The sequence below is a fragment of the Podarcis raffonei genome, chromosome 3 (genome assembly GCF_027172205.1).
Source record: "Podarcis raffonei isolate rPodRaf1 chromosome 3, rPodRaf1.pri, whole genome shotgun sequence".
Lineage (NCBI taxonomy): Eukaryota > Metazoa > Chordata > Lepidosauria > Squamata > Lacertidae > Podarcis > Podarcis raffonei.
Window position 1 is genome coordinate 61445431 of NC_070604.1, and position 13913 is coordinate 61459343.

General features: G+C 44.0%; 1 protein-coding gene across 1 annotated transcript; it reads right to left on the minus strand.

The window, feature by feature from the left end:
* Window positions 1-10208: 10208 nt before the first annotated feature.
* LOC128411629 (trace amine-associated receptor 5-like) lies at window positions 10209-11228 on the minus strand. Its single transcript, XM_053384052.1, has one exon. The coding sequence runs from the start codon at window positions 11226-11228 to the stop codon at window positions 10209-10211; it is 1020 nt and encodes a 339-aa protein (XP_053240027.1).
* Window positions 11229-13913: the final 2685 nt, after the last annotated feature.

Here is a 13913-nt window from a genome sequence, read left to right on the forward strand (position 1 = left end):
TATATACTATAATAAATATTCAACAAATAGCAGCATGTGCACTGATGGTGCACACTGAGGGCAGTGCCAAGTAATACATATAATAAGAAGGTAAGGGTGTTGTCATCCTGCAGTTTGCTTGACCACCACATGTGGTGATGTGAGCGACAGTATCACAACAGACTTCTGAGAGCAGCGTTGCCATTGCTGCTGCACTGAACCATAAGAAGAATGGAAGTAGAGAAGGGAGATGTAGGCAGGTGTATAGTGTACCTTTGAATCACCTTATTATGGTGCAAGTTGGGATTAACATAAATTGTTGCATATATATATATATATATATATATATATATACACACACACATACACATATACTGTATTTTTCGCCCCATAGGACGCACTGCCCTATAGGACGCACCTAGGTTTTTTGGGGGGGAAATAAAGAAAAAAAAATTATTTTCCCCCCAGGCACGGGGCTGGCACGGGGGAAGCTTGAGCTTCCCCCGACCCCAGCCTCCAGAACAGTCTGCTATCCACAAGCCTAGGGAGCCGTGCAGGTCTCCCCAGGCTTGCAGACAGCTGTGCAAAGCCCGGGCATGCTCTTCAGCGCGCCCGAGGCTTCGGAATGCAGGCAGCTCTGCGCGACCCTCCGGAGCCTGGCGTGGCTTGGCGCCGGGCTCCAGAGGGTTGCGCAGAGCTTCCTGAAGCCTGTATTCACCCCATAGGACGCACCCACATTTCCCCTTCATTTTTGGAGGGGGAAAAGTGCATCCTATAGGGCGAAAAATACAGCATATATATATATATATATATATATATATATATATATATATATATATATATATAAATTTTATATGTTTATTTACTGTTATTTTTTGCTCACTGTTCACCGCAATGGCCCTGGGCATGTTACAACCATATAATCATAGGTAAAGGTAAAGGGACCCCTGACCATTAGGTCCAGTCGTGACTGACTCTGGGGTTGCAGCGCTCATCTCGCTCTGTAGGCCGATGGATCCGGTGTTTGTCCGCAGACAGCTTCTGGGTCATGTGGCCAGCATGACTAAGCCACTTCTGGCGAACCAGAGCAGCACATGGAAACGCGGTTTATCTTCTCGCCAGAGTGGTACCTATTTATCTACTTGCACTTTGACGTACTTTCGAACTGCTAGGTTGGCAGGAGCAGGGACCGAGCAACGGGAGCTCACCCCGTCGCAGGGATTCGAACCGCCAACCTTCTGATCAGCAAGTCCTAGGCTCTGTGGTTTAACCCACAGCGCCACCCGCGTCCCTCATATAATCATACATCTATGCTAATCAGCATATTAATATCATTTCTCAGCAATTTGCTGAAGAGCACAATTCTTATTTCTACTTGCTTTATATCATTTCAGTGGCAAGATGAATACTGTACCCTTCTAGTTAATTTCACAGTTATATGTAATCAATATTTCAGTAGTTTATTTAGAAGGGCAATTTTAATAACATTTCCTACTAAGTATGAGGAAAGCCTGAGAAACAAGGATGTACCAATTATTTTGAAATATGGAGGTGGCCGTTTGAAGCAAGAGAGTCTAGTAAGGATCCTGGCATTTCATTTAGCCACTAAATTTATCATAGAGCTCACAGTATAAATGGGGTTCTTGGTGTTCCCCCATCCAAACCCTGAGCAGACCTAGTCTTAGCCTAGTCTTCAGCAAGTTGCATCATGTGAACGCAGACCATACCCTGGGATCGACAGTAAGGCTTGGAAGAAATAGAGCCCCACTCCCAGATGAACGAGAGGTGTAGTTGGAGTCTCAATCCTAAAAAAACAAAAAAACAAAAAGTGTCCAAGGTATAATATAATAGTTACCTTGCTTTGTGATAAATATTAGCTACATGCTTGTGGTTTTCTGGAGGTATGTCCAACATTGCCATACTCTTTTGCTGAATACCGACAGCCTCACTGACTTCTGCCACCAACCACGTAACAGGGATAAATGACAGATTTAGATAAATCCCAAGCCACACAAGTGCCCTGGGGGAAAACAAAGAGACATCCCATTTTTTCCTGTGAGAGCATGGCAGCCATTTTGGGTGCCATGATCTCTCGCAATTTCCAGTCAAGATCTCGCCCCTCAAAAAGCACCTTTGGGGGGGCATGATCTTGTGCAGGGCCCCCAAACACACATTTTGGGGCACTGTGAGAGCACAGCCACCCCAAAAGTGCTTCTTTTGGGCTGTGTGATCTTGCATAGACCAAGTGATTCATGCAAGAGCCTGGATGGGAAAATGTGTGTCCCAGTTTTGGGACTCAACATGTTGGAGGGCATGGCCTCAGGGCCTGTCTGAGGCGAAACAGGGCCTCTGCTAGATGGGCATAAAGAAGCAGGGACCCCTGAAGCACCCTGTGGTACATTGGGAATCCAGACATCACAATACCTGAGTTTGCCATAATAACATTTTGATGATGGAGGAAGGCGGAGCAAATAAAAGAGTGGGGATCAGGTACAGATGAAGTGGTCCATTATGACTGATGGGTCTAGCTTGTAATCAAGAGAGGATGATTTAAGCAGTGTTCTCCAATCCCAGTGCTTTGGGATAGGGGCTAGCATTGCAAGAGCAAAACTGAATGCCTCTAAGGAAGATGCCAGGGTGGAGAGGATCCTTCACAAGTTTAGCTTGTAACGAGAGGAAATGAGTTTTACCCAGAAAGCAAATTCTTTTTAGGATCCCGCCAGGTGTCCTTTTTAGTGATTATTTCTGCTCATGACGCTATCAGGACAATCATACGTAATCCTACTTTCAATACTGTTTGCACCTGCAGACGTTTTAGGGCAGTCACACTGATTCATTTCCAATCAGTGCAAATTCCATAACTTCCTGCTTAAAGCAGTATTTCTTTTATACCACAAATGATTGGGTGCTCCTCACTTCGCCTCCCACTTCTACTGCTCTTCTGGACAGGAAGACTGTGAAAGCCTTGGGGGAGCACTGCGGAATAAAGTAAAGCAAAATAAATCTATTAATGTATCAAGAACACATTTCAGAATACACCTGCAAAAAAATACCAGTCCAGAGGGGCTCAGTGTTTTTATCACTCCAAAATCAACTTTAAAGTGACCTATCACAAAACCCTCTGGACCTGTTTTTCTGCAATTTGGTAGGTTTACCGCCTTTTCATACCAATTGCCCATAAAATGCTAAGTAATAAAAAATAATAATAACAGCACTTAATATTTTAACATCTCTAACCAGTGTTCAACTAGTAAAACAGCAGTATGAAAGCATATACAACAAATAAAGACAAGAATTCAGGGAATTCAAATGAATTAAAAACAGGACCCAATTTTATGGGTCAGGGAAAGCCTGGACAAAAAGGTATCTCTTTACAAGACATCTGAAGCAACTGATGGTTTCTGCTTCACATATGGCAGATGAAAGTGCATTTCATAGCACAGGGGCATTAGCAGGAAATGCCTGCTTTGAGGTCACCACTGTATGGTATTCTGAAGGTTGCAGTACCATGAATAGAATTTCCCCAGATGATCTAAGTGAGTCTATACAGGGGCAGTTGGCATGTAAAGTAACTGGGAACTGCAGCAGCGCCTAGACAGCAATAGAGTTACCACATTGCAGGTGGTATAAAAGCACATATCATGTGCAACTTCTGAATCAGCCACATGTGGGAGCCAAATATCATGGATCTAAACATAGTATAAGGCTCCTTTCAGAGCTAGGTATATAAGCATCTGGTCACATATTCTATTTGTTTTCAACTTCAGTGCACATATTATGTCTTTTAGTTTGTGGGTTTATTCTTTTACCGGTAGGTTAAACATTTGCAAAGTGAGTTGCACAGGGATGAAGCAACAGATAGGACTTTTTCTTTTGTATAGTAGGCTACACTCCAGCCACACAAAGATCAGAGATTTCTATATGCAGACACACACACACACACACACACACACACACACAGACCTCTTCAGCCTGGCAAGGAAGAGGAACCACAGTTCAAGGATACAGTCTAGTTGGACCAAAAATAAAACCACACAAAATGGCACGTTGTAGGGCTTCTGAGGGCCCTGGCTGAGGACTCCCAAGAGCCAAGCATATTTATTTATTTATAAAAATATTTATACACCACTATAAAATTAAAATATATGATAAAAACACATAAAGAAGTTTAAAATCAGAGGTTATAAACCAACATGGAAAGATGTATTCTTATTTCTTTTTTTAAAGTAAATTTTATTTATAATGTTCATCACTACAATTTCTCCACATTAAAAGTAACAATGCATTAAACCTTGACTTCCCTTCCCGCCTTTCATGGTTTCCTCCAAAACTCTATTACTACTGCATATTCTAGTCAATCCATATCCCCTCTATCTCACTTCATCTCAACATAACTTATACTGCTGAATTTACTTTTAAATCTGCTAACGTTTTAACCTGTTGGGAAGATATAATCAGTGCTTTTTTCTGGGGGAATGTAGGGTACCTAAACATTTTGTGAATCTAACAGGAGAAGAAACTAAATTTTTTATTAAAAAAAAATTCTTCTATAGCACGGTGAATCGTCAGTGTGTGAAGCAGTGTGGAATGTGTGGAGGTAATGCATGTTCTTTGTACTTTTGTCCATTTACTCTATTTATTTTCCCCGATTTGAACTATAAAATGGTGATTTTGTTGAGTCAGAATGAGAGTACCCCTAAACATTTTTTTTTAGAAAAATAGCACTGGATATAACATTTTAAAAATCCTAACCGATCACTTAAAAATCCTAACCAACCACCCATTCAACCACCTACTATAACCTCCATTTGGAGGTCAATGACGTCCGGGGGTCCGGCACACTTCCTCTGCGCGGCTTTGGTCTCCCCCCCCTGGGACCTTTGACTCAGCAGAGTAAACACAGCGGAACAGAAGCTTGAACGTTCTTCGTGTGATGGCAATAATTCAGGCTGAAACGCAGCAGTCTCCTTATCTTAAAGTCTTTATTCCTTAGCAAAACACAACAGCAATAAATCTCCTGGCGACAGTTCGCCCATCGCTGCTCTCTGCTCGGAGCAAACACGCACACTGAAAGAACACAGTAAACCACTCCCTTCAGTGTTCTAAACCCGCCCTCAGAATGTGAGGTGTCACTCAGAACTCTTAACCCTGTAAGTTCTGAGCCTCTCCTAACACCCCCTCTCGAATCATGTTCTGAGAGGACTTCTGAGTGTTCAACACCTTCCCCATTGCCTTCCGCCCCTTCCTGGCATCGTTGTTAGGCACCTGTTGAACCTCACAAACCTTAGGTTCGCACTGTGCGAAACCAACCCACGCATTTGTGACCTGAAACCTCTCAGGTGGAATTCCCTTTGTAGCCCGTGATGACCGCCTGGGCACAAACTGGGGTGCTCCTTTTGACCCACTGGGGCCAGCATGTGCGTCTTCCTCATCAGAAGACTCCCCCTCTGACTTGACACGTTTGTGAGCTTTCTCCATTATGCGCACAGGAGATGAGGGCTCACTCTTGGACACTCCCTTAACAACCTGTGGAGACGCCCTACTCTGTTCAGGGACCTGGTCTCCACCAGTAGGTTCAGGCTCTGGCTCTCCTTCCTCCTCAGAGTCAGACAGACAATCTGAGTGAACGTCAGAGCGCGCTTTGCGCCTTGCCCAACCATCCTGCTCAAAGAACTCAGCCTGTTTACTGACCAGAAGCTTGGTCTGATCACCTTCTGGGTATGCGAATCTCCACCCTTTTGTCGCAGGCTCATATCCACAGAAGATCATTTCCTGGTACCTTGGACCACCCTCCTGCTGCAGAAACTTTGGTACAGGCACCATGGCTCTGCTACCAAAAGTGCGAAAGAAATGCACAAGCGGCTTCTGCCGATGAAGCAGGAAATACGGGGTGTCACCTACCACTGCATTGTAGCACCTGTTCATCGTGAAATTGGCTGTCTTTACCGCCTCCCCCCAAAAACTTTGAGGCAAACCAGAGTCATCCAGTAGAATCTCGGATGCTCGAACCAGAGCTTTACTCCTAAGCTCTGCCACGCCACTGTCCTGAGGAGAAGTCACCTTGTGACGTATCCCCCTCTGGCGAAAGAAACCCTTTAGAGCAGACCCAGTGACCTCTGAACCTCGGTCACATTTGAACCCCTGCACCTTGGTGGAGAACCTTAGTTCCACCTCTGCAACCCAATCTTTGATCAGTTGTGTTGCCTCATCCTTCGTTCTCAGCGTGAACGCCCATGCGTTCCGCGTATAATCATCTGTCAGCACCATCAGCCACTTGGCCTTGCCCAGACTTGGCTGTGGCATACCAAAAAGGTCTGCATGCACAAGCTCAAAAGGCTTTGTGGTTACTCTCTCCACCCTGGGATCATTAAATCCCTTGTTTCTGGCTTTTCTGCAAGCTTTGCAATTCAAAGGTTGACCACATTCCTTTACCCTGCAACCTTTGGTGCACTCTGATAACATCTGAACGTCCTCACAGGACCCATGTGACATTCTCTTGTGCCACACGCAAGCACACGACACATGAGTGTGATCAGTGGCTTTCCCAGTATTCCCCTCACCCTCCAGAGGTGTTTCCAGAACAAAGAGGTTGTTCTGATCTTTTGCAACACTTATGAGCTCCTTCCCATCTCTGGAAATTGTGCAAACATTTTTTTCAAAACTCACTGAATATCCCTCCTGTAAAAGGCACGGTACAGACAACAGGCAATGTTTTATCTCAGGGAGAACATAGACCTTCAGTTCAGCCTGTAAGAAAGAGACAAACATGTTAGAAACATGGGTTACACGTCCCTGTGAACCTGTAGCAAATTTAACTGTTTTCCCAGTTGAAACAGCCTTGCAGTTCCACATTTGTCCATCAGGTGGCGCTGTGACCAAATGGGCATTCGCAGCCGAGTCAACAACCCAACGTAGGACTCTCCCCCCTCCGGAGTTGTCCTTCTTTGTTGCCTTAGCAACTGACTTCCTGCTGCCCCCGACCTTGGGGCTCTCGTTGCAGGTGTTCTCCAAAACAGCCATCGAAGCAGTCAGCTGATAAGCCTTCCCACGCCTGCCTTCCCTGCAGGCCCAGTTGCCATGGAAACCCGGCTGGTTCCCATGGGAAGCGACCTTGGACACATCCTGCCCTGTCTCCCTTGCTCTCTGTGGGCAGCTGCGACGCAGATGGTCAGCCGAAGCACAAACAAAACATCGCCTAGTGGAAAACTTTGCAAACTTGCCTTTGGTCTTCTCTGCCCCCCCAACCTTTCCAGCAGCACTGCTTGCAGCTTTTCTGCCGTTGGGAAAATGGCCTTTGGCTTCTGCTGTGGTTTCTCTGCAAACCCCCTCCAGCTCCTGCCAAACAGCCTGGGCACTCTCAAGACCCTTGGAATGGCCTGCACCCCCATTCTCTGGTGCAAAGTTCTTCTCTTCTCTCAGCTGCTCTCTAGGACGCAGCTCATCTGTAGGGGCATTCCGGCAGCCCTCCAACACAGTCCCAGCCCCCTCTGGGCCTTCTGGGCGTCCCTCAGCCCCTCCTGGGCTTGGTGCCTCCTTTGAGTAGCTCTCAGCCCCTCCTGGGCTTGGTGCATCCTCAGAGCAATTCTCAGCCCCCTCTGGCCTGGCTCCCACTGCTTTCTTCGGTGCCTGCCTTCTCCCGGCCCAGGGCTTGCTCCCGTCCACCTTATCGAAAGGGATTGACAACTTCTGGCTGGCTGCCATCTCTCCCCCGGGGCTCAGCCTACTTACAGGTAGCAGCAGCGCCTCCCGGTCCGGCAGATCCCAGCTCCTCCCAGTGAACTCCTGGCTGGCACCAGCTTCTCCTCAGCTGGCCTTTAGCTGCTCCTCAGCCTCTTTGCCTGCAATCATCTCACCTCACGAACGTTGCTTATCTTTATTGCTGATCTCCCATAACCTTTGGAGGTCAATGACGTCCGGGGGTCCGGCACACTTCCTCTGCGCGGCTTTGGTCTCCCCCCCCGGGACCTTTGACTCAGCAGAGTAAACACAGCGGAACAGAAGCTTGAACGTTCTTCGTGTGATGGCAATAATTCAGGCTGAAACGCAGCAGTCTCCTTATCTTAAAGTCTTTATTCCTTAGCAAAACACAACAGCAATAAATCTCCTGGCGACAGTTCGCCCATCGCTGCTCTCTGCTCGGAGCAAACACGCACACTGAAAGAACACAGTAAACCACTCCCTTCAGTGTTCTAAACCCGCCCTCAGAATGTGAGGCGTCACTCAGAACTCTTAACCCTGTAAGTTCTGAGCCTCTCCTAACATGCCTTCAAAAACAAGCAGCATGCAGAGCAGGGAAGGCGGAGGAGAAAAAGAGATGAGGGAGCAGAAGAAGGGGAAAGAACAACCCAAGATAGAGAAGGGAGTGGGAAGGAAAGTAAGAAGTAAGTAAGTAAGTAAACAAACCTCAAATCCCAAACCTATTATTATTATTATTATTATTATTATTATTATTATTATTACCCCACATATCTGGCTGGGTTTCCCCAGTCACTCAGGGGGGCTCCAACAGAATATTAAAATACAATAACCTATTAAACATTAAAAGTTTCCCTAAACGGGGCTGCCTTCAGATGTCTTCTAAAAGTTGTGTACGTAGTTCTTTATTTCCTTGACATCTGATGGGAGGGCGTACCACAGGGCGGGCGCCACCACCAAGAAGGCCCTCTGCCTGGTTCCCTGTAACTTCGCTTCTCACTGTGAGGGAACTGCCAGAAGGCCTTCGGCGCTGGACCTCAATGTTTGGGCAGAACTATGGGGTTGGAGATGCTCCTTCAGGTATCCTGAGCAGAGGCTGTTTAGGGCTTTAAAGGCCAGCGCCAACATTTTGAATTGTTCTCAGAAACATACTACTGAAAACTTGAGTGCAACCCCAGCACCCGTTATGGTCTATGGGCCACGTGTTTCAAAGTGTCCACAGCTGGTTTCCATTCTCCCCTCCCCAAGGTCAGTCAAGGTAAGGCAAGTGCCCAGGAGAGCAGGGCTGCCAGGAGATAGGTGGGCAGATTTGGCTGCTGCTATAATTATATCTGAAGCTGAAAATATGCTTCTGCTATTTAAATATTTCTTCAGGTCAGAAGGTCAGAGGACAATCTATTTCCACAAAGAGAGTCACATTTGCTCAATATATGCAAACAGAAGAGCAATCAAATAAAAATGGAAATAATCGTTCTTATGAAATAAGTTGTGATAATTATTGAGAGGCTTTGTGGATAAAATCACAGATGTCATCATTCACAGAAGAAACTGCTGATGCATCCTGCTGGAGCAAAACCCACCAAAAGAGAGGAGGGGAGGGAAAGAGAAGATAGAAAGCGCTGTTGCAAGAAATATTCTCAGCCGGGCAAAGAATTTTAGTCCATTAATCATCTTGATTGATTGATCGATTGAGCATTAAATATATTTGCATATTTCCCAAATATTGTCAACAACTTGAGAAATATTGACAAATATTGACAAATGTGTGAGGTGACTTAAAAAGAAAGCAAACTTTTACAATTGAAATCAGTTTAATATTTTATTCATCATCCTTTGTTACAATAATGCACCAATATCGTTTCAAAAAGCAAACTGAATAAAACGTACCCTGAAAGTAGGCTCCTACTGAATGATCAACCAAAAATCAAGGTGTTTACTGTACTGATTAAATCCATTTGGGCTTTCAGTCCTATTTCGGCTTTTGTACTTTTAACTGCTACCATGTTTGGATAACTTTCTCTTTTCATTTGGTAGCACTTCAATCCATTACTAAAATGAATTACTCGTATGGTAATACATACATACATACATACATACATACTGTATTAATAAAGCAATAAATGAGTCCCTCTCCTCGCCATATCTTTCGCTTACAGGGTTTCGTTTAATTCCACATTTTTCTCACTCTATGGCCACCATACGTTTACAACACTCTTATACCAATTTAGCAGTCATGGAGAATCCTGGGGGCTGTAGTTTGTTAAGGGTGCTGGGAACTGTAGTTCTGTGGGGTCAACAAGCTTTGCAAACTAAAGTTTGCAGAATCCTTTTGGGGAAGCCATGATGTTTAAAGCAGCATAAGAGTTGTTTAAATGTATGGTGTGGTTGTGACCAAAATTACTTCAGCCATGGGCATTGATCCATGGGATGGTCCAGGAGATCTGAATCCCAAGCCTTTTGTGCTAGGCCCCAGATCTCCTGACTCCTCCATCTTTGGGTGGTATCCAGCCATGTAGTAAGTTAGCACCTCTGGGTTATTCTTCCTGGTACAAGTCCACAGTAGACGTTCTTGTATAGAAGATCTGACGGGATAAAACAAGCTTTACAGCTTTCCTGAACCAGTGGTAGGAAAACACATAAATCAAAGGGTTGCAGGCTGAATTAAAGTAAGCAAACCAAATGAGAACATCAAACACAACAGGTGGGGTAATGAAATCAAGAAGGCTGTCTACCATCGTGTCCACGGTAAATGGCAACCAGCATAAGAGGTAGATGCCAACAGCGATTCCCAGTGTTTTCGCTGCCTTCATTTCTCGCCTTGTCGCTCCTGACCGACGCATGGACCCGGCTCTCTGATTGACACTGTTTATCTGCTTGGCTTGCCTGGTCGCCACGATAAATATCTTGACATACAGCCCTACCATGATGAGGCAGGGGAAGAAGAAGAGCGGGAAGTTTATCCAGCCCCAGAGTTTGTTGAACAGCAGCTGGCAGCTCCCAACGCAAGGCATGTCCTGCAAGAACTGGCCTAAACTTTCCTCAACTCTTTTGCTATAGAGGAAGATGGACGTGTAAAGCACAGGAACTCCCCACCCGACCACGACATAGACGCCAGCGACCCTGACGGTGAACTTGGTGGTGTAGCGCAGAGGGTCGCAGATGGCACAGTGGCGGTCGATGGAGATAAAGCAGAGGTGGAAAATGGAGGCCAAGCAGAAGACAGTGTCCAGGAAGGTGTGGAAACGGCAGAAGGCATCCCCGAAGTACCAGCAGCTCTCCACCGAGCGGATCGTGCTGAAGGGAAGGACTGTTAAGCCTAGCAGGAGGTCTGCCAGCGCCAGGGAGAGCAGCAAGAAATTGGTGGGGGTGTGAAGGATTTTGAAGTGGAAGATGGAAATAATCACCAGCAGGTTCCCCAGGACTGTAAGTAGCATGCCCAGGGCACAGACCACGTAGATGGTTAGCTGGACCCCAAAGGGATGTAGGGTTCGGTAGCAGGAGCCATTAATCTTAAAGCAAAGCGGGGCTGGGGCAGCTTCCACAACAGAGCTCATTCTTCTCTACCACGTCTTTCTGCCCCTCTCAGCTGTTTTGGCTCTGGCAATCTTTCTTCTGTATCTGGGGGAGGGTGGGCGTAAATACTTAGCTACTAATTTTATTATATGACCGAGTTCATTAATTTATGAATCACCTCCCACGCGAGTCTCAAGGTGATTTACAAACACACCAAACAAACAGTTAAAATTGGCTCTCTCTCCTTTTTTAAGGCACAAAAGATGACACTCTGAAATACAGAATAAACATCTTTTTACCCAGCTGGAAAAGCTGGTTGAAACAAAAATGCCTTCCAACTGTCTCTGGAAAATATAAATAGTAATATTTAAGGGACTTGGAGTAGATACTCTCCTGAAGACAGCAGCAGTGACCTACTAGGTATATAAGGGGAAAGTCAGTCTTTCAAGTTACCTGGTGCCTAGCTCCAAAGGAGCCATCTCCATTTCAGTTTCTTTCATTTTCCTGATCTTAAGTTCAGTTTTCCATATTTCCACATTGGTTTGTGATATTTTTTTCTTGTGATGTTCTCATGAATATTCAACAGCATTTGAGTGCCATATATACATTTTTGCAAAACAATTTCCCCTAACTAAGTGCACCTCTGTGTGCTATTTTCACTAACATCTGCATTTTTATTACCCTACTTTTATACATGTTACTTGGCTGGAGAATGCACTACAGAATTTGGAGAAGTGCAAATGTAGAAAGATGGCTGTATTTTTAAAAATCATTTTGGAAAGTGAATTTAGTAGGTTCACCATTAAATGTGAACTGAATCAAATTTCTCCCTTGTCTCTCATAGGGCATTATTTGTTGATACCAAAACCTTGAACTTTGCCTGGTAATTATGAAGCACAGAGTGTAATATTTGTGCAAAGAATCCTTAGGAGAGAGTCTGTCTGGCTCAAGGAATATCATTACAAAACTAGGTGATCAGTCAAACTGGTGTAACCCCACTAGTTTCATACATACACAAAATCACATCCTTTTCCTATTGATTCATTAAACTGTAATAGCCTCCTCCTCTAGTTCTATACTGTATTCATGATCACAAAAGCAGACTAAAATCCCCCTTCCACTTTTAAGTGGATAAAGAATGGACAAAATCCACCTTCTCATTTTTAAATCACCCTGATTTAAGTACAGTGAAGTGTTACAGGGAAATTAATGTGAAATTAGGAGCTTTTAGATAGGGACTTCAAATGTGAGTGCTCACTAGTTCTGTTTTGTTTGTTTTTTGTTTTGCCTGAATGCCATGACACTTTATTATGATGATAAGGATGCCTGGTGTCAGAGGATTTTGTTTTTGGCTGCACCCATTCTAGAGGCGCAACCACATGCTTGTTCTGTAACAGCGATCACAGCATTCTTCAGGGTTTACAGGACTAATGTGGTGGTGGGGCAATATTTCCATACTGAGAAGACTTTAAAATGTTGTATAAAACATTGCAAATAAAAAAAATGCAACAACAACTCTCCAAAGAGACAAAGTGCATTTCTGGGGTATCCTAAATATGCCCCCCTCCCAATAGAGAGGTAGATAGTCAGATAGCTATAGATACAGACATTAGAAGAGCATGTTCCCTTTGTCTCATCTCTGATAATAATAATAATTTTATTGTTTAAACCCTGCCCATCTAGCAGGGTTGACCCAGCCGCCTTCTCCTAGAAGTCATAAGTCTATTTAGGAAACAGGGTTGTTAGGGTGAACTTAAAAATTGACTTGTTACATAATTTACATCTTTATCTTCTGCTTGTTCACTCAGAGGAAAGTCCTCGTACTTTCAATGGGACTTACCCCCGAGTAAGTGACAGCATGGCTCAGTGTTGAAAAAGGGTGATTTGGGCTACTTCAGTAAATCTACATTTTTGTTTAGAATACTGTACGTGCATATGGGAATATTGCACTGTGTGCACAATGGTGTATTTTTTAATCTTCAGTCTTCGCTTGGTTATGATTCAATTTTGTATTTTTATAAATCTGTTTTTAAAAATGAAAAATTGGTTATGTAGATGAAGAGGAGAACAAAATAAAAGTTTATGTAATGGTGGTGGTGGGAACTTTATTTCTCACAATTTCCAAAAAAATAAGTTTCAGGTTTTTTAAAAAGGGTATTTCTCCATTTCCAGTTACTGCAGAAATATAAACAGAATTACAGGACTGAAAATCTCTCAACCAAAAGATTAAAAACAAATAGTCAACATTTATTGATTTTTATGGTCTAGTATCACAGTTTAAATATCAAGCCTCTCTTTTACAAAGCAAATAAACCAGGATAAAGGACAGTACTGAAGTAATTTTCCAAGGTGTGTGTGTGTCTTTGTGTTTTTGGAAGTCTCCAACAATTACGGTAGTCTGGATGATTTGAATTTGTTACATTCTTTAAAGCCAGAATTAAGACAAAGTCTTTAAGTAGTTTATCTGAAACTTTCTTTAAAAAGTAACTGAAATGCACGTGAATGTAGTATAAAGACTTGGATCATATATATGAAAATGAAAATCCAATTTCTTGTAGTTGGGTTGAAATAGAACAAAGTACAGTAAGGATTACCTGCTGTTGCCCACCGCCTTAACTTCCAGAGTTTCTCTTCAGCTGGGAAGTCTGAAATCAGCCAGTGCCTTATATAATCCAGTCCTTTCTAATGAACAGTGTAACTGAAGGTGTGGTCAGCAAGGCACATGC

Excerpts from the sequence above, each read along its gene's own strand:
- LOC128411629 (XM_053384052.1), bottom strand. The coding sequence starts at position 11,228 with ATGAGCTCTGTTGTGGAAGCTGCCCCAGCCCCGCTTTGCTTTAAGATT.